Below are 26,343 nucleotides of genomic sequence, written 5' to 3'. Positions count from 1 at the left end.
TTGTCTCATTGGCCAGCTAACTAATAGAAACAAACAACGTTCTATTCCAAAAGCATTTAACATTAGTTTCCAAAATTATAAAGCCAAAAATAAAATTGTCCCAAGGAGAGGCAAATAATTTAAATCATGCAAAAAACAATCAAATAAATAAAATAAGATTAAAAAAATTACACCAACTTTGGTCCCCATTGGATGGGGGATCTGGGAGGGGTTGAATTGACATAGACCCAATATTTGGGATATATTGTGCACAGTAACTTCCAACAAGCTCGAAACCAAAACCTCAAAGTTAACAAGCCAAGTTTTAACCACTAAACCAGTTGCCCCTATTAAATAAAATAAGATAAAAGAAAGAAATATGTATTGTTCATATGCCATTTTGTAAGGACCGATTTAATGTAACTTTAGCTACACCTCCAATCACATAACACAAGAATGACAAAAGAATGCAACAAGCCTCCTTCTGTAAAGCATGTCAAAGGTGCAAACGTCTTTCAGCTAACACCACGCCATCCTAAGGTCTTTAATCATAAATGCACATTGAATGGTAATTCAAAAAAATAATATACTAGTGTTTTGCTGGCTGTGCTAGAAACAGGGAACAACATAAAATGGTATCCAAAGTAAAAACATTTAAACAAAAAAAAGTAAGTATGCTTACCAAATGCCAGTCTCTTTCTAAAGGTTTCCCTCATGTATTTGTATTTCTCAGCCATAGAAATTATGCTCTTGGGAGCATCAAGCTGATAGGTCTTTAGCTTTTGAAGGCCAAAGGAGAATTTAGAACCAGAAAGTGCAGCAGAAGATAGTGTATTCCGCAGGGCATCATGTTGGCAGCATCCACCAATCAAGTAAGGTCTATTCTCTACAAATAATCGCTTCAAGGATACAGCAGCAAGAGCTTCGGGTTCCTTCCTCCCTCTTCTCCCAAAATAATTATAAGGCTCTGCCCAAAGGGAAGAAAATATTACAATGGCTGTATATATGCCAACAGAACCAAACATGATATAGAACTTTAAAATTCAAAATAAACAGTAAAACAATAGAAAAAACAAGGTAGCATCAGAGAGAGAGAGAGAGACAAAGGAGTTTCCGTCTTGTGAAGTGATCAGGTCTAAGAGAATTATAATTATAACAATGAATATATGAAAACATACCACTGCGAGCACAACCAGATGGGTTTGATGGAGGACTGTAGTCTGAATATTGACGGGCAATTGGCACAATTTGATCATCAGCTGTTAAATGCCGGCTAGAAGGTGGCCTGTGCTTCTTGCAGTAGGAAAGCAGCCGAATGCACTGTTCATCATCATCATCATCATCCATAGAAATGAGATGTAGTCTGTCCTCATCTTCAAGCTATATAAATATACAACAATAAAAATGTGAATAACAGACATATAAATTACAATATCTGTGGGTGTACCCAAAATAAATGTCAAGCAAAACATGTCTACAATATTTTACATATATTTATTCGTATGCACATATGGAATCCAGAAAGGCACATAGAAGGAGAAGGTACCTCAACACAAAAACCAGCAGCACGTGCACAAAGTGGATGATATGCCACACGACAAGTATTGTTCGAACACTGTAATTGCAATTTTGCAGCAAGTTACTATAGCTAGACAATATATATGAAGAAATGCTCAAAGAGCTTATACCACAAAATTAAGTCAATTCCCATTAAAGGAGAATATGAAGCAATCACCATCTAGTCATATAAGTACAGTATGGATGCTAGTTTATTAACTACACCTACTGAACTATTTTCCAACTACAAATTCCCTTTAGACGTACAAAGATCATGCTCATTCTTGGGAATTAAAAATAAAAAATAAAGGTTGTGTTTGGTGCAGCTTTGTAATCATAATTCCCCCCCTCCGTTGCATGCATTGTTTGGATGGAGTTTTGAAAATGTGATTCTGTCACACATTTCAAAACATATTTCTCTTTTACGTTTGGCTACTCTCTCTCTTTTGTGTTCTCCATTCTGAAAAGCAGAAGATTTTTGAATTTTGGGTTTACCCGGTCATCCTCCCCGACGTCCGGCCGGTTGACCGGAACAATGTTTTTTTTTTTTGCAATTGCCAATCGCCACCTGTTATTTGGAAAAAAGTATATATATATTTGTTTTTGATATTTTTTAAATATAAAAAATATTTTTTTAAGACCAAAATGACACCAAAAAAAATTGAATTGAATTTTAAAAAGAGTTTGGTCATGAGTTTTGAATAGAATTTTCAATAGAGTTTTGAGTTGTGTGTTTGGTTATGAGTTATGAGTTATAAGTTTTTGAATTAAGTTTTGAAAACTCTTTTCAAAACTCATAACCAAACAACTTTTCTTATTTTATATGTCACATCAAAAATTCAAAACTCATAACCAAACAAATTTTCTCTTTTGAAATCATAATTCCAAAACTCACAAACTCAAAATACAACTATATTCTTAAATCATAATTCTAAAACTCTACCAAACGCTACCAAAAAAGGCCTAGAGAACTTTCCTAAAGCAGTCTCTGAAAAACAATATCCTCTATTTTGTTCAGGAATTGTCACCCAAATTGAACAGGCTGGAGAACAAGCCAGCCCGAAATTGCTAATATTGGCTATTTGTTAAGTTGTGCATAATACAGAAAGAGTATAGAATTACGTTTGACCATCTGGTACCTTCTTGGGCCCAACAGATTGCTGTTAGAAAAATATTTCAACCACCAGTCAACACAAAAGTCTTCGAAATGCAAAGAAGGCCCAAGGATGATGGAGCACACACCTGGACACTATTCTGATCAAACAACACGCTAACCTAGAATTTTTACAGAGCAACAAAAACAAGGAAGAGGGGAAACTTAAAAGAGAGATGCATGCCGGAGAAAGATGTGTGAAACAAACCCCAAATTACGAGGATAAATCTCACACGGTAAAATCATAATTACAATAATAATGATATTTCATCTCATGCATCTATTTTTCCTTGCAACTCTTTTGAATTCAGCAAGCTTATGGCACTTGGCAAGTAATTTTGTAACCAAGATCGGACCCAAGAAGTGGAGAATAGAAAAATACACCATCATACAAAGATTAAGGCTGAACAATAAACAATTAGAAATAACACCCACAGTGATTATACAATTACAAGCTTACCTGGATGCAAGCTCCATAAGACACACCACAGATGCTACACAAAAGCTTCCAACGGTCCTGTCAGAGAGAAACAAAAGCATTACAATAGGGGAAAAGGATGATCTAGCTCAACCTCAAACACTCTGAATATTTTGTGTTCTTTTGTTCTTTTTTAGTCCTTTTTGGACAGAAATGACATAGTTGTAACTCCTCATGTTCATATTGGAGATTACAAGTAATAATGAGGGTTATCTTTATCATCACAAGGAAACCATTATAAATCTAATTTTAAGAAAAAAGAACACTGGAAAAAGGTCATTGTAATCCAAAGTATAAAAAAATAACAAAGGGAGATTACCTTATTGATTCTACTCAGCCCATCAATCGGCTCCATTTTCTTGATATCAGATAAGCATGTTTCTGAAACATACTAGGGAAGTCAACAAACAGATTATAAGATGCCATAGAGGAAAAATAATATGTTAACATACACTCAAAAACCTGGTATCCATATGGCACAAGCAAGATGAGCCCAGCGTCCATCTGTTGTAGGCTTCATAGCACCCCCTGGAAAAAAAATTAATTTCATATTTAATGATGTATAACCATTGATGCAACATAAAATAAATAAATTAAAAACAAAAAATGCTGATAGGGCAAAAAAGGAAACAAACAAGAAAGAAAGAAACATTAATGACACTGAACTACCTATAACAGGACAAAGACAGCAACGTGGAGGAAACTTGGGAGCCCCCGGACAACATAAGTTACATAACCAAAGTACCCCATCAACAGGCTCTAATTCCCCGTAGCACTTAGCATGAACCTGAGAAAGCATAAATATCTGTAAAATTATGAAGTGGCCAAGAGAAGTATTATTAGCATACAAACTTCTTCCAACCAGAATAGCAACATGATCTGAAACTGATACAACACACTGAGACTATGATGCATTGAAAATTGCTCCCTCCCACTTCACCAACATCGATATACTAATAATAGTCCATGTATAACGCTGACAAACATGTCAACACATACACAATACGACACTGATGCATTAACGTGGCAAACTCTACAGAAGAGATAAACAAGGCAAGGAACACATTTTAATTGAGGACTATGATTAGCTTTCTAAATTAATATAGTAACAATTACATGATGTGGATGATAAAACTCAGCGAAAGCTCATATACATAATTAAACTACACATACTACGAATAGTATTACTATTATAATCTCCTCTTCACAACTTGTCTTTTCCCATATTTGAAAGCATGCATTGCATGTTTGACTTTGGAAAACATGTCTACATATTTAATTCTTATTCTTTTCCTTTTTAAATAAAGTGGGAACTCCAAGAGGGCAAGATATGGCTGCTATTAAGTACTGGCCACATGTCTAAGAAGCTATCACAGGAGTGTGGTTCAAGAGCCAAAAAAACATTTTTAAACACGTACTAGCATCTGAATTTGAAAATAATTTTCAGATGCAGATGATGATCATGTCACTAATATCCAAAACAATGTGTAATTTTCTATTTTTCATTTTAATAAAATCATAAACAAGTATGAAGATAGAGTAAAACTTGATGGCCAAGTGCAGTATTTTGGATCAATTATTCATAGAGAGAGAGAGAACTAAACATGAGCATATTGAGGGTCTCACGCACACATGTAGATGCGACGAAATGGTGCATCTCACGCAATCCCATCATAAGGCAAACTAAACACGCACACATTGAGAGTGCTAAAAGAAATAGAGGAAGAGGACATGCATTCAGGCAATAAGAAAATACATGATTGCCTTAGATAAGCCAACTAAAGGAGATAAATCCATGTAGTCAACCTTACGTAAGTGGGACAAAAGCTTGAGCTCAGATGAGTTTAATAGATCTTAAGCAATCACTGAAACTATAAAACCTCATAGTTAATGAACCACAACCAAAGTCACTCATCAACACGCTAACCAGAATCTTAGCATTGGGTTGACCAATATTGTCACAAACATTAATAAGAAAATATCAATTCCATTTATTAATAATTGACAATGCTGAAAATAAGTTTAATTATTAGAACCACTGCAATGACAGGATCCCATGGTACCAAAAGCTGCATTTGCAATTAGAAAACATCATCAGTGTCATGCAAAGAATGGCCTCACCATCATTCTGCATTTATCACACTGCAGAAACAGATTATTTGTGTATTCCTGAAAACAAAAGAATCTACATCAGCCGATGACCATTTAAAATGACAAAAACTTTATACACTAAGAATGACTAAGAAAAGGGAGAAAATTAGACCAGAAGAAAGGCACAATGATTTTCATTCAATGCATTTGTTGGAGGTAAAAGAAAATCTGGTTTTTCACCTCATCCATGTGACAAACATTGCACTTATCAAGGTCTTTCCATTTAACATGAACGGGTCTGCAACCAATAGGCAGATCTTGCAATCTTCGAGAAGTCAACTTAGACAAAGAGGATTTTGAGTGAAGTTTCGAATTTGATAATTCCTGTCAATAAAAAGGATACTAGTTTTAGGCTCAAAGTTTCAGTAAGAAAGCAGAAATACAAGTAAGAATTTCCAACTATAGAAATAGCACCCATTTATCTCCATTTATGTTCCAGATAAATGAACAAACCAGGATTACAACCCAACAACCGCCAGTATAACGGTATTCACTAAAGACAGAAAACAGTAAAGAACAATGACATCAGTCTGTGTTTTAACTCTTTGCCTATGCATGAATTATACACGTAGGCATAGACATATATAAGAACAAACCATTATAGAGTGATGTATGTGCATCTGCAGATTAGATGTGACTACATGTTGAAATTTATCAATAAACCTACCACCACTACCACCTCACCTACTCCACTAAACCTAACCCACTACACCACTACCACCTCACCTACTCCACTAAACCTAACCCACTACACCTACATCTATATAAGGAACCATTTGTAATAGACAGAATAAATCAATCAATAACAATCAATATTACATAAATTACAACATGGTATCAGAGCAGGTTTAGCACCTAATATTTTTTTGCTTCACCGGCGGGCGGCAACCTCACCTTAGCCGTCCGCCGGACCTCAACCTATTCTGCTCATTTTTATACACATACCTTCCCATCACTTGCCATGTCTGCAGTGCTTGCTACTTGTTTCTTTGTTCGAAGGCATCGCATAAGACGAGAAAGGCCTCGAGCTTCACATGTTCGTGAATTCCACGGGATGAGTAGTCGTCTAGTGAAGGCAATGCCAAGCCTAATTTTTACAGCTGTAGTAGAGGATAATTGTACTTCAGCAACGTGCGCTATATGTCTTGAAGACTACAACGTTGGAGAGAGGCTTAGAGTACTGCCATGTCGACATAAATTTCATGCGTTTTGTGTTGATGCTTGGCTAACCACATGGAGAACCTTTTGCCCTGTCTGCAAACGTGATGCCAGAACTAGCACAGGCGATCCACCGGCATCAGAACGCACACCGTTGCTTTCGTCAAGCCCGGCTTCTGTTGCTTCATCTTCGGTATTGTCATCCGTAAGATCATCTTTAGCATCATCTTCAGCAATTCCAATGGCTGATGCTTCTGCAACGCCCCTACATGTGAAACAAGACAATGAAGAAGAAGAACAAGATCAAGAACACTCCAAAACCCAGAAACGAATTTGCGATTTCTGTGGAGAATCTCAAGCTCTCTTGTACTGCAGAGCCGACTCTGCAAAGCTCTGTTTCTCTTGTGACCAACAAGTCCACTCCACCAATCAGCTCTTCACAAAACACACTCACTCTCTTTTTTAATATTTCAACCCACTCTTTCTCTTGCCCCACATGGGCATGTCTCCCCCCACTCATTCTCTCTCTCCTATTTCTACTTTCCAACCAACCATTTTAATATTTCAACCCACTCTTTCACCCCGTGCTTTGAGCAGTGATTGATTTTTTTTTATTTTTTATTTTCCTCTTCTTTTTTAAAACAAACATCATCATCTCATTTTTTAAAACCACTCTCTACGCACTAGCATCTTAATATTCTTTCTTTCTTCTGTTTTTTATTTTTCTTTCCCTTTCACATGCCCCAAGATATTTCCCTTAAAAAAAAAAAAAAAAAAAAAAAAAAAAAACCCCAACACAATTTACAAATTTGCACAACCACTCATATTTTATTCATCTCAGGGATCCACCCCGATCACAATCTTACACACACACACACACACAAAAAAAAAAAAAAAAAAACAACCCAAACAACCACATCCACAGGCGGGATTTTTCTTCTCTACTCTGCCGCCGGTCTCTTCTTCTTGCCTCCGTCCTGGGCGGCCCTTGACGGTGCTGCCTCCGTGTTTTCCACGCCACCGAGCACGTTCACTCCCCCATACTCCTCCACTGCAGCATATGGAGGACCTCCAAATCGGAACATCACGGTGGCCTTCCGCTTCAGCTCCTTGTTTTCTGCCCTTAACACGCTTATCTCTGCTCGCGCATCCTTATACATGCGTTGGAGCAGAGCCAGCTGGGAGTTTAAATGCTGCACCTCATTTGTCCTACTCTGCAGCCGGTTCGACAAGTTTGCGACCGCCGTCATGCTTTCCACACATGCCTTCAGAGTATACTGATTGGCCTCCACATCCGACTGCACTGCCATTCTTTGCTCCACCGACCGCATCGGAAAGTTCAACGGAGCAAACTCCGGGGCGCTTGGTTGAGTTTCCAGTGCCACCGCACCAGTTCTCTCTCTCGTTGACTCGTTGAGGTCGGGAAAGAGGGTGAGCAGCCCGCGGGAAGACGATGAAGCCATTTTCTAGGCAACAGAGTGTCACACAGTATATCTCTCAGAACTCTCTCTCAGAAAACAGATTGTTACAGAATCTCTCTCAGAAATCTCTCTCAGACTATCGCTCGCAGGTTTTTTTTTTTTTGCCTCAGCCTCAGCCTCCGTCTTATAGCCGAGGCAGCCACGCGCATCGCGTGCCTCTTCCCACCAGCCGACAAATGGGCACGCCAACCAAGGCACTCACGTGCCTCGCCATGATGAATCCGGCACACCTTTTGATGAATTGGGCTCGCCTTTTGATGGCACGCCTTTTTATGGATTGGGCACGCCTTTTGATGGCACGCCTTTTTGAAAGATTGGGCACACCTTTTGAGAGTGCGCCTTTTTAAGGGTCCGACAAGACTCTGTAAACTGTCCCGACATTGATTCCGGTTAGTTTCTACAAGGGTCCGACAAGACTCTGTAAACTGTCCCGACATTGATTCCGGTTAGTTTCTACAAGGGTCCAGCAAGACTCCGTAAACTGTCACCACAACTGTCACCACATTGTCTGCTACAACGGTCCGACATGACCCCATAAACTGTCTTCTACAACGGTCCGACATGACCCCATAAACTGTCTTCTACAGCGGTCTGACACCGCCATACAGTGTCCTCTACAACGTTATGACACCACCATCCAGTGTCTTCACCAATGGTCTGACACGACCATACAGTGTCTCCTATCCTCTTTTATTTTTATGTATTTTCTTGTTTTGTTCCTCTCTCCAAACTCAAGTTGGTTAGTTTCTATCCTCCTTGAGTTTGCGGGGGACTGTTGAAATTTATCAATAAACCTACCACCACTACCACCTCACCTACTCCACTAAACCTAACCCACTACACCACTACCACCTCACCTACTCCACTAAACCTAACCCACTACACCTACATCTATATAAGGAACCATTTGTAATAGACAGAATAAATCAATCAATAACAATCAATATTACATAAATTACAACACTACATATTCAGGTTATTCAGTTGTAAATCAGTTTAAACATGTTCGTCAATCAAATGTTGAGGCCCTATTAGAATACTCTTTCTTTTTTATAACCAAACCAAACTAAACCTTGTGTCCCAATCCAACTAACAAAATTTAGAATTGACTGTCAATAATTGAAATATAAAATTGGATTAAATTTCTGAAACAAAATTAATTATCAATCTAGGTCAGACATAACATTAGTTATGATCATATAGATTGGTGATTCCAGCCATCATTAGCCATTTTATCAAAATAACAACCGATAAGACATAAAACAAGCCTTGCTGCGGTAGAGCAGTGCTTCATTATAAGAAAAACTATATATAAACTTATTTTGTGATTATTGCACAGAATTGTTATATTGTACTAGTTAAGTAATTTTCACAATTATAAAATAGTAGGCATCACAAAAAAAATGTCACAGAAAATAATGGACTGTATAATTGAGATATTCTTATTCAACTAAACTATAAAATTTTCTTCCTTTGACAGGCTAATAACTTTCGGGACCCTGTTCTAAAGGCATTTGGACATGACCATGTATGTTATGAATCTGATATTTCAAAAAAAACAAAGCATCAATATCGTATGTTATTATGCTCAAATCAGCTCCAAAAAAAAAAAGGAGGAAGGCACAACCACTTTTCCTAATCATTCCAACTCTCCTACGATAGCAAACTCCACACCAACATTGTAGCATTCTTACTACACAAAACAAGATCTAGTAAACCCCAACTATGCTTAGTAGCAAACTCCATAGCTCCCATGCTACCTGACAATGAGGGAGAAGATGATAAACAGTTTCCTTCTCGGCCCTTTGATCTAAACATGCGCTAAAAGTTGGGATGTGGGGCTTTCCAATACTTCTCTGGCCATTTTTAAGGTTCATAAACACGGATAAGCGTGGAGTTTGTAGGAAATAAAGAATTTGTTAAATTTAAAATTATAGTTGTAAAACCATTTGCGTACAAATACAAAAGTAAAAAATCAAAAATTAAAAATCAAATAAACATAAAAATGTATAAAGGAAAAAAAAATTCTTAGAATGTACAGACTATATATATCCTTTGTTGGGTCCCTGCATGGTTGTGACTTGTAATTCTTAAATTTAGATTAGTAAGTTTTTATACTTTTGTATGATGAGTGGATGTAAAAATACTATTTACTGTGTTTGGTTTGAGTTTTCTGGATTAAATTTTTTGAAAATTGAGTTTTTTGATTTTCGTGTTTTTTTGTTTTTAGTGAATATTTTTAAAATTTTAAACGTTTTTTTTACTTTTTTAGATGCACCTTACTTAGATGTGTCTAAAAAGTAAAAAAAATTGTGAAAAAATATTTTAAAAAATTAAGAAATACATAAAAATACAAAAAATGTACTAAATTCTTAGATTTTTTTTGTATTTTTGGTATTTAGTGAATTTTAAAAAAAAAAATTTACAATTTTTTTACTTTTTAGGTGTATTTATGTTAGGTGTGTCTAAAAAGTAAAAAATTTGCATAAAATATTAAAAAAATTCAATAAAAACAAAAAAACACGGAAAATAAGAGTGTAGAATTTTCTGAAATCTGTTTTTAAAAAATGGAAACCAAGCAAAGTGATTTTTGTTGTATCCTGAATTTCTTTTAAGAATGTTATGTCAGCTTGTCCATGTTGTATTGTATCCATGTACTACGTCCCATGTTTGTGTCCTTTTTAAAAAATGGATGTAAAAACTACGCAAACAAAAAGGGGCAAACCAACTTTTTGTGGCATCTACGGGTTTTTTACAGCGTTAAAAAATATGTTCAACCACCAGCTTGAGGTTTAGATTAAATCAGAATAAACAGTGCGTAGCATAACTGTGAAAAGCTTGAAAATTGGAGGGTAGTAGTGACAACAGAAGCTAACACAATTAGAACTGTGAAAACCTTTAAAACATGTTCAAGCTTGAGTAAAGCTTAAACATAAGTTAAGACACCATTTAGAGAAATATATGCAAAATATGTATAATGTTTTCAAAATATTATGCAGACATGTACGTAATCACATACCTGTATAAGTTTCAAAACCTCAGGATTAGAAAAACCAAACATATCAGAACCAGAGTCAAAGATCCCCTCAAACCCCCCTTTGGCTATAAAACCATTAGAACTGTCTTGTCTCTTCCTTATCCTTTTGCGGATTTTATTCCAGCAAGCAGATGGAGTGGATCCTTTGAACTACAAGAAGAAATTATTAAAAAACAAAACTACATTCAATAAATGAAATGGCTCAAAACTGTCTTACATCAACTGAAATGGCTTATAAATAGTCAATAGATATATAATAAAGTCAGTTGTACAATAATATTAAGATTTTAGTAAACACAATATTGATGAAGGGTTGACTCAAATTTATAATGCTCACACTTCAGAAGTTCTGCGCAATTGACTTCACAGAAACTAGAAGACTAGATGTATCATGCAGGAAGAAATGCTTTGCCACTTCATTCAGTGATTAAGAATCTTAGCAATCATTTATAATTTGTATATATCACACTGATCTTCTATTGTTATCAAACTGTTAAAACCTATCACCTACTCCACCCACTTAAACCTACTCCACTAAACCTAACCCACTACACCACTACCACCTCACCTACTCCACTAAACCTAACCCACTACACCACTACCACCTCCACTTCACCTACTCCTTACCTACTACACACTCACCCTCTTCTATATATAGGAATCATGAATCATTGTAATAAATATCAAGATACATCAATCAATAATACAATTATCTATTTCTCTTTATACATTAAATTTCTACATGGTATCAGAGCAAGGTTAAGAAGCTAGTAATTCTGCTTCACCGGCAGGCGGCAGCCTCGCCTTGGCCGCCCGCCGGACTTCTACACATACCTTGAATTTTTTCACTAACAAGGCCCGGCATGTTGCTATACAACCATCACCTTAAGATCAGCTGTGATTCATGATCCGACGGTCCAATTTTGTTACTGCTTTTCAACTTCAATAGACCGTACAACTTCCGTATCTCTTTCACTGGACTCGCCGGAGTCATCCGCCGACGGTCTCGGCGACGAGCTCTCCCAAGATCTCCGGCCATATTTTCCGGCCACTCTGAATCGCCGTTGGTCTGCAGCACCGCCGTAATCACAGATTTCAACGCCCTGCTTGGCGAGGTCCGGTTGGCGACCAAGATCTCGCCGATCTCCGCCACCGTCAACATGGGTCGTATGCACAGTCGTGGTAAGGGTATATCAGCTTCAGCTCTACAATACAAGAGGACCCCACCAAGTTGGTTGAAGATCTCTTCTCAGGATGTTGAGGATAACATCTGCAAGTTTGCTAAGAAAGGCATGACCCCTTCTCAAATTGGTGTCATTCTTCGTGATTCTCATGGGATTGCCCAGGTGAAGAGTGTCACTGGAAGCAAGTTTTTTTGCGTATTCTCAAGGCCCATGGTCTGGCCCCTGAAATACCTGAGGACCTGTACCACCTCATTAAGAAAGCAGTCGCAATCCGGAAGCATCTGGAGAGGAACAGGACGGATAAGGATTCCACGTTTAGGTTGATCCTGGTTGAGAGCAGGATCCACAGACTTGCTCGTTACTACAAGAAGAAAAAAAAAAAAAAAAGCTTCCACCCGTCTGGAAATACGAGTCTACCACTGCCAGCACTCCACTTCTATAAAGATGAGACAATTAATGTTGGAACAGACATCTGCTAAAGCCATTGCCCCACATGGGCATGACTCTCACCGCCCACTTTCTGAATATAATATAACCCACTCTCTATCTGATGTTTGTCCTCCACAATGGACAACCACCCACATGCCTTCTCTCTCTCATCTTTCCACTGTCCAACCCACCATTTTTTTAATCACTCCACTCTCTCTCCTCACTTTGCATCCACCGCCCAAACTTTTTTATTATACAGCTTATTGGTGCACTCCTTGTTCCCCACTTTCGTTATTTTATATATATCTATATATATCTCTTTTTATTATATTATATTTTTTTAAAAAAAAAAACATCATCATCTCTCCTCCGTCTGCTTTCCAACTCCATTATTTTTTATTTATTTTCTCCAAACCATTTTCCTTATTTTCCCATCTTTCATTTTTTATTTCAATTATATTTTTATTATTTCTTTCTTTATTTTTCTTTCACATTATTTTTAATCTTTTTCCACTTCCATTCATACCATATAGCTTTGCACACCAAACCATATTTTATTCATCTCAGGGATCCACTCCGATCACAATTTTACACACACACACACACACAAAAAAAAAAAAAAAAAACACAACAACAGCTTTGTTTTCTTTTCTGCAGCCGGCCACCAATCGACCTCACTTCTTCGCCTATTCCGCCGATCTCTTCTTCTTGCCTCCGTCCTGGGCGGCCCTTACCGGTGTTGCCTCCGTGTTTCCTTGTCCACCGAGCACGTTCACTCCCCCATACTCTTCCACTGCAGCATATGGCGGACCTCCAAATCGGAACATCACGGTGGCCTTCCGCTTCAGCTCCTTGTTTTCTGTCTTTAGCACACTTATCTCTGCTCGCGCATCCTTATACATGCGTTGGAGCAGAGCCAGCTGGGAGTTTAACTGTTGCACCTCATTTGTCCTGCTCTGCAGCCGGTGCGACAAGTTTGTGACCGCAGTCATGGTTTCCACACATGACTTCAGAGTATACTGATTGGCCTCAATATCAGTTTGCACCGCCATTTTTTGCTCCACCGACCGCATCGGAAAGTTCAACGGAGCAAAACCAGAGGTGTTTGGTTGAGGTTCACTGTCCACCGCACCAGTTATCTCTCTTGTGGACTCGTTCAGTTCTAGAAAGAGCGTGAGCAGACCACGGGAAGAGGAGGCCATGTTCTGGGTAGCTGGACGGGAAGAAGAGGCCATGTTGCTGAGTGTTTCAGAGAAAGGTTGGTTACAGAATGGCAACAGAGTGTTCTAGAATCTCTTTCTCAGAAACGGAAGAGTTTTTTTCAAAGGATTTTCGGCGGTTTCAGACTGGTTTGCACAGCCTCCGCCTCAACCTTGGTTAAATAGCCGAGGCCGACACGCCACTCTGTCGCTCACGTGCCTCGCCGCGTCTCCGGCTCACCTTTTGATGGCTCGACGCTTTCTGTCAGGCACGCCTTTTGATGAAGTGGGCGCGCCTTTTGAGGGCGCGACTTTTGAGGGCTCACTATATATCTCCATATATATATATATATATTTGGGCAGCCTATATACACCATCATACAGTGTATTTTTTAAGGATCCGACAAGACTCTGTAAACTGTCCCGACATTGATTCCGGTTAGCTCCTTTATGGGTCCGACAAGACTCTGTAAACTGTCCCGACATAGATTCCGGTTAGTTTCTACAAGGGTCCGACAAGACTCTGTAAACTGTCCCGACATAGATTCCGGTTAATTTCTACAAGGGTCCGACAAGACTCTGTAAACTGTCCCGACATTGATTCCGGTTAGTTTCTACAAGGGTCCGACAAGACTCTGTAAACTGTCCCGACATTGATTCCGGTTAGCTCCTTCATGGGTCCGACAAGACTTTGTAAACTGTCCCGACAATGATTCCGGTTAGTTTCTACAAGGGTCCAGCAAGACTCCGTAAACTGTCACAACAACTGTCACAACATTGTCTGCTACAACGGTCCGACATGACCCCATAAACTGTCTTCTACAACGGTCCGACATGACCCCATAAACTGTCTTCTACACCGTTATGACACCCCCATACAGTGTCCTCTACAACATTATGACACCACCATCCAGTGTCCTCTACAACGTTATGACACCACCATACTGTGTCTTCACCATCGGTCTGACACGACCATACAGTGTCTCCTATCCTCTTTTTTTTTATGTATTCGTCTATTTTCTTGTTTTGTTACTCTCTCCAAACTCAAGTTGGCTAGTTCCTATCCCCCTTGAGTTTGCGGGGGCTGTTAAAACCTATCACCTACTTCACCCACTTAAACCTACTCCACTAAACCTAACCCACTACACCACTACCACCTCACCTACTCCACTAAACCTAACCCACTACACCACTACCACCTCCACTTCACCTACTCCTTACCTACTACACACTCACCCTCTTCTATATATAGGAATCATGAATCATTGTAATAAATATCAAGATACATCAATCAATAATACAATTCTCTATTTCTCTTTATACATTAAATTTCTACACAAACTAAAATCCAAACTTCAAAAACTAAGACTAAGAAGCAGTGTGAAGTGAGCAAAATAAAGCTCCAAGAGAAGAATAGTTTATGACAGAGATTAGAGAGCAAAGAAACAAAAAATCATACAAAATGAACAAGAAAATCAAAGTAACCACACATTAATAGTTTTAGCCTCACATCATCAGGTTACATCATACCTGCTCTCCATTATCCAATGTAACTCTAAATACAGGCCTGGTCCTTGAGTCGACATCTCTCAGGACTTCCATCTTATACAAGGCACAAACACTTGGATCTGAAGCCTCAAAGCAAAAGTGAATAGAAATGAAATGTTATGAGAACACTTAGAATGACCAAAATAGGTTGAGTGAAAGATATGTCAGAGCTGCAATACAAGAAACTTGAGAGAATTTTTCAAGAAATGGTCCACCTGTTACAGAAGGAAACTTCCTCACAGCAGTATATCCTTCAGGCCAGATAAATCTCTCATCCTGAAAATACTCCGAGTCCTTAACAATCTTTCCTGTATGACATTTGTATGCACATGAGTTGAAGGAATGAGTAGTCCTCGAACTCAATCAGTTAAATAAGAAGCAATGCTATAATTTCCTATATGAATTTGAACAATTATTAGTGAAATTGCATGATCCACAAACATGTAATTTTTCCTTGTTGATGCCTTCAAATAAATCAAGTATGAAAAAACAAATGAAGTTGTCATGCCCTAGAATAGTTAAGTGAACAGTAACATTGAACTCTCATCAATGACAACCTCATCATCACGGGGTTGCAATGCATGTTCAACCACAAATAAATATAATGCATGTTCAACCACACATAAATACAATGCATTAGATTTTAAGGAAGGCAGAAGCAGCTTAATACTACATAGAATTACCAAGACTTATCACTTGCAAATCCCCTATCTCAAACGAGCAAGCTTCAAGGCCCTCTAGCTTTCTATGTATCCCTTCATCTTCTATGCGATCTTCACCTGAATCAGCACTATCTTCATCTTCTTGACTTGCACTGTCGCAATCATCAGACTCAATGCCATTTTGCATACTTAGCATTCTTTTTGGAAGCTTCTGTTCACTGAGATACCTGATAAAAAGAAGGATATGTATTCTTCTTTATTATGGGAAAGTTTAAGTTGGGAAAAAAAAAAGAACAACGGAAATAAACCGGTGACAATAATCTTATCAAATGGCATCCTTCTCCTTTTCCTTACTTTCAAATTAAGTAATATATATACACACACCAGGTTACATGGCTCCTTCTAAATTTGTGAAGTTCCTTTGTCCCCATACTCAACGTTTGGGCTAGGGTATGGGATATGTATTCAGTTTCCTTAGATGGGCATGCACCCAACAAATATGTATAAATAGTAGAGTTTACTATGAAACTATGCATAAGACTTTCACTCTATGCAAAAAATGCTTATGTTAATTGGTGAACACCTTTTTACCCTAAATAAATGAAAGAATTATTCAAGAAATAGAAAATTTAACCGTGTCCCGATGTCCTTGAGCATGAAAATTAGACAAATCCGACGCTTAGACACATAGCCGCATCCGACCCCATATCCTAGTCCATGGAACATAGTGTGTATATATAATAATGTTATGTTTAGTTGGCCTTAGTAACCCAGCCCTAGCAGTTGAACAAAGTGACCTGGCCCATGAGTAGGTTGAAATCCATTCCATTTTTTATAATTATGATGATTGCAACCATAAAGAACGAGCTAATGTTACAAATAGAAACATCAGAGTGCTTCATAGCAGAACTCCCAGGCAAACCCACATTAAGGTGTGGAAAATGATACCAAAACAGGGACATGGACTGGAAATCAACAATAAAGAATAGGCCTGGTTATATGATGCACTACAAATAGCTTAAATATTAGACACAGCAAACTGGGTAGACTGGGCAGCACATGGGTAAACTGGGAGGAATAATCAAATTACTTACACTTACTACCCCGTGTCTATATACTTCTGTATTGTTTAAAACTTTAGGATCCGCCTAATACGGAATAAACACATAAAAGATGCCCTAAGTTGAAGAAATAAAGGCATGATTTTATGATAGCCACGTTGGTGATAAGGAATATATATATATATATATGTTAGTGAGTTTAATACAAAAAGATGGCTAAACATGCCAATGTAATGCAAAATAATAAAGAGATGCATTTGTACTAAAAACAGAAAACGGAAGAAAGAGGGATAATAACAAGTTAACCGTGAACATCATTTTCTCATATAACTAAAAAGTGTGAAATGAACTCTCAGAAGATAAGCTCACATTTTTGCTTCTTCCAAGCTTTGTACAAAATTTGGTTTCTTGCACTTCAGATGGAAAGAAGAGAGAAGTCCTCTAAGAAATGAGTTAACTTGTTTCGTATTAACCCTGGACAATCACAGAAAATGATAATGCTGTAAACTTAACAGAGAGAGATGCATTTAAGTCTATATTTTACTTCAGAATAAATACAAAAAAAACTAATGTAGAAACAAAAAATAACCTTCAAAATTACCTTGCAAAGTCATGGGTACCAAAAAATTGCACTGGAAATGATTTCCCTCCTGAATTTCTGTTTAAACCTCTACGATTTCCAAGAAGAGATTCATCCACAACAATTGCAGGCCACATAGCATGACCTGAATCAAACCAATTGAAATAAAGCGTTGTTCGGTAAACAAACAGTTAACTGATGGGAACAGCGTATTAGCAGTGAAATTTATTGAGGCATGTCAACCAGACCATTCAGAAAAATCCTTGTGACAAGTAGGTTAAACAACATTAACAAATGGATCTTACAGTTCACCTATAATTTAATTAATTCAGATGCATAAGCAATTGCAGTTTCACATGCAAAATATACCTACAAGGGATCTTTTAGGGATCTCGAATTAATTCATATAAGCATCTCGAGGGTCAATAATTAAGAGCAGCAAATCATAAATTTAGGGCATATAATTGAATGTGTGATGTTAAAAAGTTCTCCAAAGCTGAAGTCTTGGAATGATTTATACATAAAGCCAACATATGTTCTGTAATTATGTGTGAATTCAAGCATAAAGTCTCTCACCAGTAATTTTGGCCCATACGATATCCCCAGGTCCAAGCTCGTGGCAGTCATTAAAACTAGCAGCCAACATAACCATCTCATTGAAATCAATATCTCTATCTGATGTTTTAATGTTGCAACTCAGATTTAACTGCTCCAACTCATCATGAGAAACATAAAACTTGACTGTCTCATTTGAAAGAATAATATTTTCTTTGTCACCATCCTCGTATAACACCTGCATTACATTCATTGAATTACCAATTTTTTCCCACAAATCTCGCATCCATAATCAAAAACTATATAGACATGTACTTAGTGCACGGACGCATATATTGGTTCATTTGATTGCTAATTCGTAGAATAGTCATACATGATGCTTATCAGTCACCGCGTCATATCCAACCACTCGACCCGTATACCAGTCATTATCCAGAGGCCAGTAAATCTGTTGCATCAAACTGAACTTCAGGATCAATGTAGGCATACATTTATGCAGTTTAATAAAAGGAATCCCCTAATTTAACCACAATTACATAGCAAGTTACTGTCAAATTTTGATTTGTGACAAACTCACTCATGTAAGACCCAATTCACTTGTCATGTCATTGTGAGTGAATTGTGGGTATCTACTATTTTCTCTTAGTGTATGTTTGATTGGGGGATTTGAGAATGGGGGATTTGAGAAGGGATTTAAAAAAAGAAATGAAAAAAGTAGGTAAAATGTAAATAAAATATACATAAATTTTACCAAATTTCACACAACTTTTCCTTTTCCCTTTTCCTTTCCAAATCACTTCCCAAATACCCCAACCAAACACAAGGTAAATAAAATGTGTATAGTATTATAAAAGGATGGGTAAGTGATGAAAGAGCCAAAGAAGTGCTTGCCTTGCATTGTAATCCAATGAATTTCTTTGAATCAACATCATCAAAACTCAACCTGTATCGTTCAATTCACAATTAAGATTTACTCAAATTTCCTTTAAATTCCATAATTAAAAAAGCACAATTTTGAAACAAGAAAAAAAAATGAGAAACATACCCAACCCATCTCTTAGCAGCAGAATTAACCGCTTGGGTCTCATCAAAATTCTGGGAATTCTCCAAAGTAGCACGCTTTCGTATCCGTCTAACATTACTATAGTTCAAATTCCGGGATTCTCTCAACCGAGGCACATCATCGAGCTGTCGCAACACGCTCGAATCAACACCCAAGCTAACAAGCTCAGTCCTACCAAACCTCCTCCCTTTCGTCTTCTGCTTTTTCTTCTGCACCAATCTCTCGACACCATCATCCTCCTCCTTCTCCACTCTTTCTTCTTCTCTCACTTCTACTTTCACTGCTGCCAATGACAACCCATTGGACTGACAATGCCGAATCCTCTTGGGATGGCGGCGAGAGTAGACGTGGATTATCGGCGGCGGCGGCGGCGGTGGTTTGAGATCGGAAGAAGGGTGGTGGTGGTGGTGGTGGTGGTGGATGAGCTTTCGGGCTTTTACCTTTTTGGACATGATGGTGTTGGATGTGGAGGAGTACAAGTCGCAGAGAGGAGCGTAGCGAATCGGAGAGTCGGTCTTCTCAATCTCGTCCTCTTGGTGTAGTGGTTCTACTACTTCAATTTCGACATCTGATTTGGCAGTGAACGCCATGGAATGAGGGGTTTGAGTGAATTTGGGGGAAAGAGAAGGTATTTGATGAGCTATCTATCACTCTTCCATCGTTTTGTGTTTTTTTTTTTTTTAGGGTTTTTGAGAAGAAATTGGGTGGGGTGAAAAGGTTGATCTCTAGTTTTTTTGGAGGGAGGTTGATTCCCCAAATGTTACGTTTCCCGCCGTGTGCAAAGTGCGACCAATATAGACCTAAACTCAAGGTTCCATCAAAATACACTCATGCCTATTTTGGCAACCGCAGGCCTTTGCTACCAAAATATAAAAAAAAAAATAATAATAATAATAAAAACAATTCAATTTTCAAAATAATCTTTAGAGGGTATTTGGACTTTACATATTTTATTTTTTTTGTTTTTATAAATCTTCTTTTTAAATGTTTTATTTCATTTAATCCATGCTTTTTTTAGTATTTAATTAAATCTTGTTATGTAATATGGTCAAATCATCATTCCTAACTTTTTACTCATGTTTCTATTTTGTAACTAATACATAATAATAGTCCATCACTTTATGAAGGAAAATCTCTCTCTCATTTCTAAAGAGAAAATCTCTTCATTATTCTAAGAATAAAATCTTTCTCGCATTCTATGGAAAAAATCTCAAATTATGAATTTTGAACATTTTTAAAATTTTAAAAATAACGCAACAAAAAATCTGAATGAAAATTAAAATACAATGTGAATGTTCACAATAAACAACAAACATACAACTAATTTTTGAAAAAACAAAACGCATACTAAAATACAATGTGAATATTTACAATAAACGACAAACATACTACTAACATTCAAAATAGTAAAATTCATATCAAAATACAATGTAAATGTTCACAATTTATAATTAACATACAGCTAGTCTTAAAAAAAAAAACACATACTAATGTAAACATTTACACTACAACGTTAAAACATAAAACAAAATTGAAAAAAAAAAAATGAAAAATGACTATTTCAATTGCTCAACGGTAACAAAAATGACTGTTCAACTAACAAATATAGTAACAAAAACAACACACATGCAATTAACTTTCAACAAAATAAAATTTATACCAAAATACAATGTGAATTTTCACAATTTACAATTAATATACATCTAGTTTTAAAATGAAAAATAAAAAAACTCATACTAGCGTAACATTCGCACTGCAACGTAAAAATATAAAATAAAATTGAAAAAAATGAAAATCAACTATTTTGATTATTCAATAATAATAAAAATGATTATTTAACCAACAAGCATAGTAAAAAAAAAAAAACAAGATACGACTCACTCACTTTGCTTGGTTTCAGTTTTCAAAATTCACATTTCAGAAAATTCTACTTTTCCCTTTTTCATATTTTTTCGTTTTTACTAAATTTTGTTTAATATTTTCAAATTTAAAATATTAGTCAACCAATAAAAATGATATGTATAAAATCAAATTTAAAATTTATTATTTTCAAATTGTATATTTAAATTTTTATGTTGTAACGATGATGTTGATGATATAGTGGTTGCGGCAGTGGTGATGGAAGTGGCATGGTGGTGGTCGTCGTAGCGGTGACGATGATAGTGATAATAAAATGACGACGGCACTTATGACAACAATGATAGTAGTGACAAGAGTAGCAGTAGTGGTGGTAGCGGTAGCAATAGCAATGATAGTCACTATAATGGCATGATAGCGGTGGTTGCAGTGGTGATAAGAGTAATGGTGGTGATAGCGGTAGCAGTAACGATGATAGTCGTAATGATGCCATGATGGTGGCGGTTGTAATGGTGGTCATAATGGTAGTGGTTGGTGGCGTGGTGGTGGACAGATAGCAGTGGCAATAGTAGTAGTGGTGGTGGTGGTAGTGGTTAGGTTATAATAGTGTTCATAGCTCGGCTGATGAATAGATAATCCCTATCATGCTATGCAGATGGAATTAAGGGGCAATTGAGAGGATAATTTTTGTGAAAATTGAGTCGAGCTATGAGATGGACTTCATGGCCCGAAGTACGAATGACTGGGTAAAAAGGCCGAAAAGTTACTCCGATCCAAGAGAGATAAAGTTACTCCGGCCCAATAATTGTAAAGTTACTCCAGCCCAAGAATTGTAAAGTTACTCCGGTCCGGAAGCAACTTGGAGTTAGACCGGTCTCATTGGTAGTCCGGTCATGATGTATTGAGGTTAGAACGGTCAAAACCTTGCTACTCGGTAGCTCGGTCTAAACACGCCATGGGTTGAACAAGAGAGAATCGAGATAAGGAGGAGTGAAAGTAAAAACCGAGCTAAGGATAGTTCGGCCTATTCTGTGGCTCGACATAGCCAGTTTTATTTCGGTCATGTGGTAGTTCAACCATGGTAAAAACCATATCACTTGGTTTAAGCAGTGAGGGGGGTGTTGAAGGATAAGCATTATCTTTCAGGAGTATGAATCCTAGGAGGATTCTACATGGAGGAGTAGAAGTCCTACTAGGATTGTGCCACACGAAACATATAAAAGCTCGCAAACATCACCTTAGGAGAGGTAACACACAACTTTGCTTTCTGAATAAAAAGTGCTTTGTCTATTTGTCAAGTTTGCTGACTTAGGCATCGGAGAGGTTTCCGGCACACACCCGCCAGCTAGCTCACGTTTGTATTTTCAGGTGACAAAGTGACGTCGTACGGAGGAGCACGGACTTAGTCAACAGGATTATATGAGAAGAATTATTTATTTCCCGTACATGTTTAATATTTATAAATCCAATTATAATTAAGTAAGTTTCAAATGATTTTTTTTATTTTTTAATTTTAACCTATATTTTAAGAGATATTTAAATTTTTAAATGATATCAAATGAGCTTAATCGATTGTTAGTTAATACATTCAGTTTTAAGAGTTTTTCCAACCCACTAGGCATGTAATGGTTGTTACTCAAAATGCCTAATATAACTCATTATTTTCAAGTTCAATGCACTAGGCATATAATTAGATATTTTCTACTAAATTCACATTTACTAGCTACATGCAATCAGCATTCTATAAAATTAACAGTATTTTGATAAATTTTTTAAAATTTAAAAAATGACTGGAGTTGAAACATAAAAAAAAAAATGGTAGATAAAATAAAATGAATACTTAATAATAATATTTAAAAAAATAAAATGCCTACTGATATTTGAGATCGTCCAAGTGCTCAATCAAATTGTCAAACACCCCAACCCAAGTCACCAACTCATTTGATTTATACATTTATACATATCTCAAACTACTTTATGATCTAATTTCAATCATAAATATATAATAATCAATAAATCTGGTCCAACTTTCTATTGCCATATTTTCTTTTCTTTTTGTTATTTTTCACAAGTATCCGAACCAGCTTAATGCGCACTTTAACTAATCTCTACTCGCAATGAGAACTTGTCAGGACTCGAATTGGAAAACAAACTTAGTCAAACCCCATAATATTACCAAACGGTGAACACGCTACTAAGTCACAAGCTCATAGATAACTTTCTATTACCATCTGCATACTTGAACATGAATACTTTGTAAACCTGTACAACTATAAATTGAACTAATTATATTTGAAAACATTATAACAATCACAACAATAACAATAATTATATTTATAACATTCAAGATCAAAATTTATATCTCAATTAAAAGGTCAAATTGAGAAAAATAAGTACCAAAATTATCGAATTGAGCCAGCAGGATTATAATTTCAATAATCTACGTGACTTTACTAATAAATTAAAGTAGTTCACTATCATCAAATAACTTTGCTCAAAAGCTTAGGTAGATAATGGTATGATGCATCCATTACGCTGCTCGTCATATTTTTTAAATATTTTATTTTAAATTTATTAAATTAAATGTATAATGACAATCATATATATATATATACATATCAATAAGATAGTCTTAACATGGGCGATGGTGCTAAGGGCATAAGCTGTTGGTGTATGGATAGTTCGCTTGAAGAAACTAATGTTGTTTTGGCTGAGTAACATGCCACCTTGTAAGCTGAGGATGAAATTAAGTCCTAAGATGAAAGGATGATTTTGTCGGGTATTTCCAATCCAAACCTGAGGTAAAGGGAACCACTCTACATGCTGATCTTGAGAACCTAGATGATGAAAACTAATTTGTGCTCTATTGATGCAATGTGTGTATATCTGTTTAGTGCCGTCTGCTATACTAACTAAAGCTGGGGTTGTTAAAGTCGTGCTCCATCCTGGGGGAACTACTTGTTGTTCAATATATGATTTACTAGCTCGTGTATCTATCATGGCATCTATGCTAAGGGTTTTGGCTGCAAACTTGATTACACAAGAGATCTCGACTAGATTTGGTTTAGGTATAACTGGATAATTAAATGGTAAAGATGTAGTATCTGGTTGGGCTTTAGAGTATTGACTAAAGGGTTGAGAATCAACTAGGTTGACTAATTCTAATGAATTCATATGTTCTTCAATCAGTTTGTCTTTTAGTGGGTACTTGTTATGAAATTGTTCTAGCTGTTGTTTAAGCTGTCTATTTCTAATTCTAAGCATTCTATGTCAAAGCTAGTCTTGGTTTTTATCTCGTGTATTTGTATCTTAAGCTCTCTTACTTGTAGTTCTAATTCTCTAATTGTTAAATGTAATTCTCTGCTTTCTAGACTATAATCTTCCTTAGTATTTCCTAAGGCTATCTTATGTGTCATATTTAATTTTTCTAGACAGACTACACAGTAAGTTATGCTGCATAATAAACATTGAACTCGTTTATCTTTGGCTGGAAACCAATTACAATAGCTGCATCTGGTGGTATCAAATCCTAATCCTATTTGAAAGTTATGCTGACATTCAGTATCTGGATTACATTCCATCATAAAGAAAGTTTCTTGGGAATGTGTTAGTCCTATTTCTTGGTTGAGTTGTCCTAAAAGATTATCTATATTAGTATCACTTTCTGAATCACTGTCTGAACTTATGGCTTCTATTTGATATTCATAATCGTTGACTATACTATATATTTCTGAATCATCACTAGTTATGCTAACTATATCTTCTTCTAAGTTTTCTATAATATGTAGTCTTTCTATCTGTTTATTAGTATTTGGTCTTTGTCTTTTTGGGCAGTTCTTTGCAAAATGATTGGGTTCTCCACATATAAAACAATTGCATTTTTTACTGTTGGGTTTTCTAACATATCTTTGTTTTCTTTTATCTTTTTCTTCTCTGGGTAATTTCTTATAATTTGTCCTATTAAAAGTTCTACTTTTTCTAATGAATTTTTGTTTTCTCCATGGTTTTCTATAATTTTTCTTCCAATATTTCTCTTTTCTATATTTTCCATATTTTTTGTATTTTTTCCTATTATGTTCATCTTCATATTGCTGAGGAGTATATATTACGCTGCTACAAAAGTCGTAACTTTGTTTTTTCAAGTCTTTCTGTATTTTAACTTATATACATTTTTCTTTGAGCTTATAAAATGTAAAAATTATTCTAGGTCCTATTCCTAAAGTTCCTCTTATTCTTAATTCTCCAGTAGCTATTCTTGCTGGTAAACGTGCATAATAAGCTGACCATTTATTTTCTATCTCTCTTCCTAATTCTCCTGGTAATTTTCTAAAATATTTATTTCCTATTTCTTCATCAAAGCTTTTTCCAGTTCTTGCTGCTATGGCTAAATATTCTCTACTAAAAGGTACAATATATTTCCAACTTCCTAATGTCATTTGGTCTAACTCGGTTAATGCTATGCTTTGAGCGGAGTCATTTCCTCTAGAAGGATCATATCCTATAAGTATTTCTTTAATAAAATTTGTAAAATTCCACGGGTTATTTCCTAATTCTTTGAGCTGCTTAATTGTTTCTTCATATTTTCCCTTGAAAGTTAAATAAATATTATAAGCTGAATCTCCTAAAAGTGTCTCCATATATTCCCACATATCTGTTGATTCATAGGGACTAGTCATCCATGCTTTTACTGCATCTTTTTCCCATCTTTCTATTACTTCCTACCATATCTGAGGATCGAATCTAGCTAAATCTAAAAGGGTTCCTTGATTATGGACTGGCTGTAATTCTATACTCCTATCTGGCTGTCTACGCTTTCCATGAAATCTATAGCTTTTATCTGGGTCTGCTTGACTACGTCCTGAACTAGCTAATGGTCTTCTTCCTTCTACTGCATACTGCATTGGTTCTATTGGATCTTCTACAGTTGGTTGTGGATTATTGGTTCCTGAGCTTTCTGTAGTCATATAAAAAGTTTCTTCTAAGTGGTTAGGTTGTTCTGGTATTCTAAATATTTTGCTGGGATGTATATTATCTTCTATGATATCATCTACATATTCTGTATGAAATTCCTAATCTAAAAATGACACTGCTTCGTCATGGGTATCTCCTCTGGCTAAGTATTCATAATATCTGGCATCTAGTATTTTATTCATGTCTTCTAGGGTAAATTTTTCTAAATCTATCTCATCAATATTATATATATTATTTTGT

At 36.4% G+C, this 26,343-nt stretch overlaps 1 protein-coding gene across 32 annotated transcripts in view; it reads right to left on the bottom strand.

Moving 5' to 3' along the window:
* Positions 1 to 20,140, bottom strand: part of LOC114315427 (histone-lysine N-methyltransferase ATX2) — a 43,090-nt gene extending 22,950 nt beyond the window's left edge. For 29 of the 32 annotated variants that reach the window (XR_014333309.1, XR_014333308.1, XR_014333310.1 and 26 more), the window contains exons 1-19: positions 19,258 to 20,140; positions 19,104 to 19,155; positions 18,586 to 18,660; positions 18,234 to 18,450; positions 17,679 to 17,802; positions 17,447 to 17,551; positions 16,038 to 16,243; positions 15,570 to 15,662; positions 15,337 to 15,434; positions 10,977 to 11,144; positions 5,499 to 5,642; positions 5,289 to 5,336; positions 3,837 to 3,954; positions 3,630 to 3,695; positions 3,487 to 3,548; positions 3,150 to 3,206; positions 1,526 to 1,594; positions 1,158 to 1,359; positions 662 to 946 (exon numbers count right to left, since the gene is read on the bottom strand). Coding sequence is in view for 5 of the 32 variants with exons in the window: in XM_082875097.1 (XP_082731223.1) it covers positions 662 to 946; positions 1,158 to 1,359; positions 1,526 to 1,594; positions 3,150 to 3,206; positions 3,487 to 3,548; positions 3,630 to 3,695; positions 3,837 to 3,954; positions 5,289 to 5,336; positions 5,499 to 5,642; positions 10,977 to 11,144; positions 15,337 to 15,434; positions 15,570 to 15,662; positions 16,038 to 16,243; positions 17,447 to 17,551; positions 17,679 to 17,802; positions 18,234 to 18,450; positions 18,586 to 18,660; positions 19,104 to 19,155; positions 19,258 to 19,865 (2,797 nt within the window). In the remaining 27 variants the exon portion in view is untranslated. The remainder of the gene's footprint in view (positions 1 to 661; positions 947 to 1,157; positions 1,360 to 1,525; positions 1,595 to 3,149; positions 3,207 to 3,486; positions 3,549 to 3,629; positions 3,696 to 3,836; positions 3,955 to 5,288; positions 5,337 to 5,498; positions 5,643 to 10,976; positions 11,145 to 15,336; positions 15,435 to 15,569; positions 15,663 to 16,037; positions 16,244 to 17,446; positions 17,552 to 17,678; positions 17,803 to 18,233; positions 18,451 to 18,585; positions 18,661 to 19,103; positions 19,156 to 19,257) is intronic. The other 3 variants (XR_014333331.1, XR_014333332.1, XM_082875101.1) reach the window with 1 other exon arrangement.
* Positions 20,141 to 26,343: the final 6,203 nt, after the last annotated feature.

Source organism: Camellia sinensis, chromosome 6 (assembly GCF_055761805.1).
Source record: "Camellia sinensis isolate YWXY chromosome 6, ASM5576180v1, whole genome shotgun sequence".
NCBI classification, from domain to species: Eukaryota; Viridiplantae; Streptophyta; class Magnoliopsida; order Ericales; family Theaceae; genus Camellia; species Camellia sinensis.
Note: the sequence above shows the minus strand (reverse complement) of the source record. Positions and strands in the feature narration are given on the sequence as shown.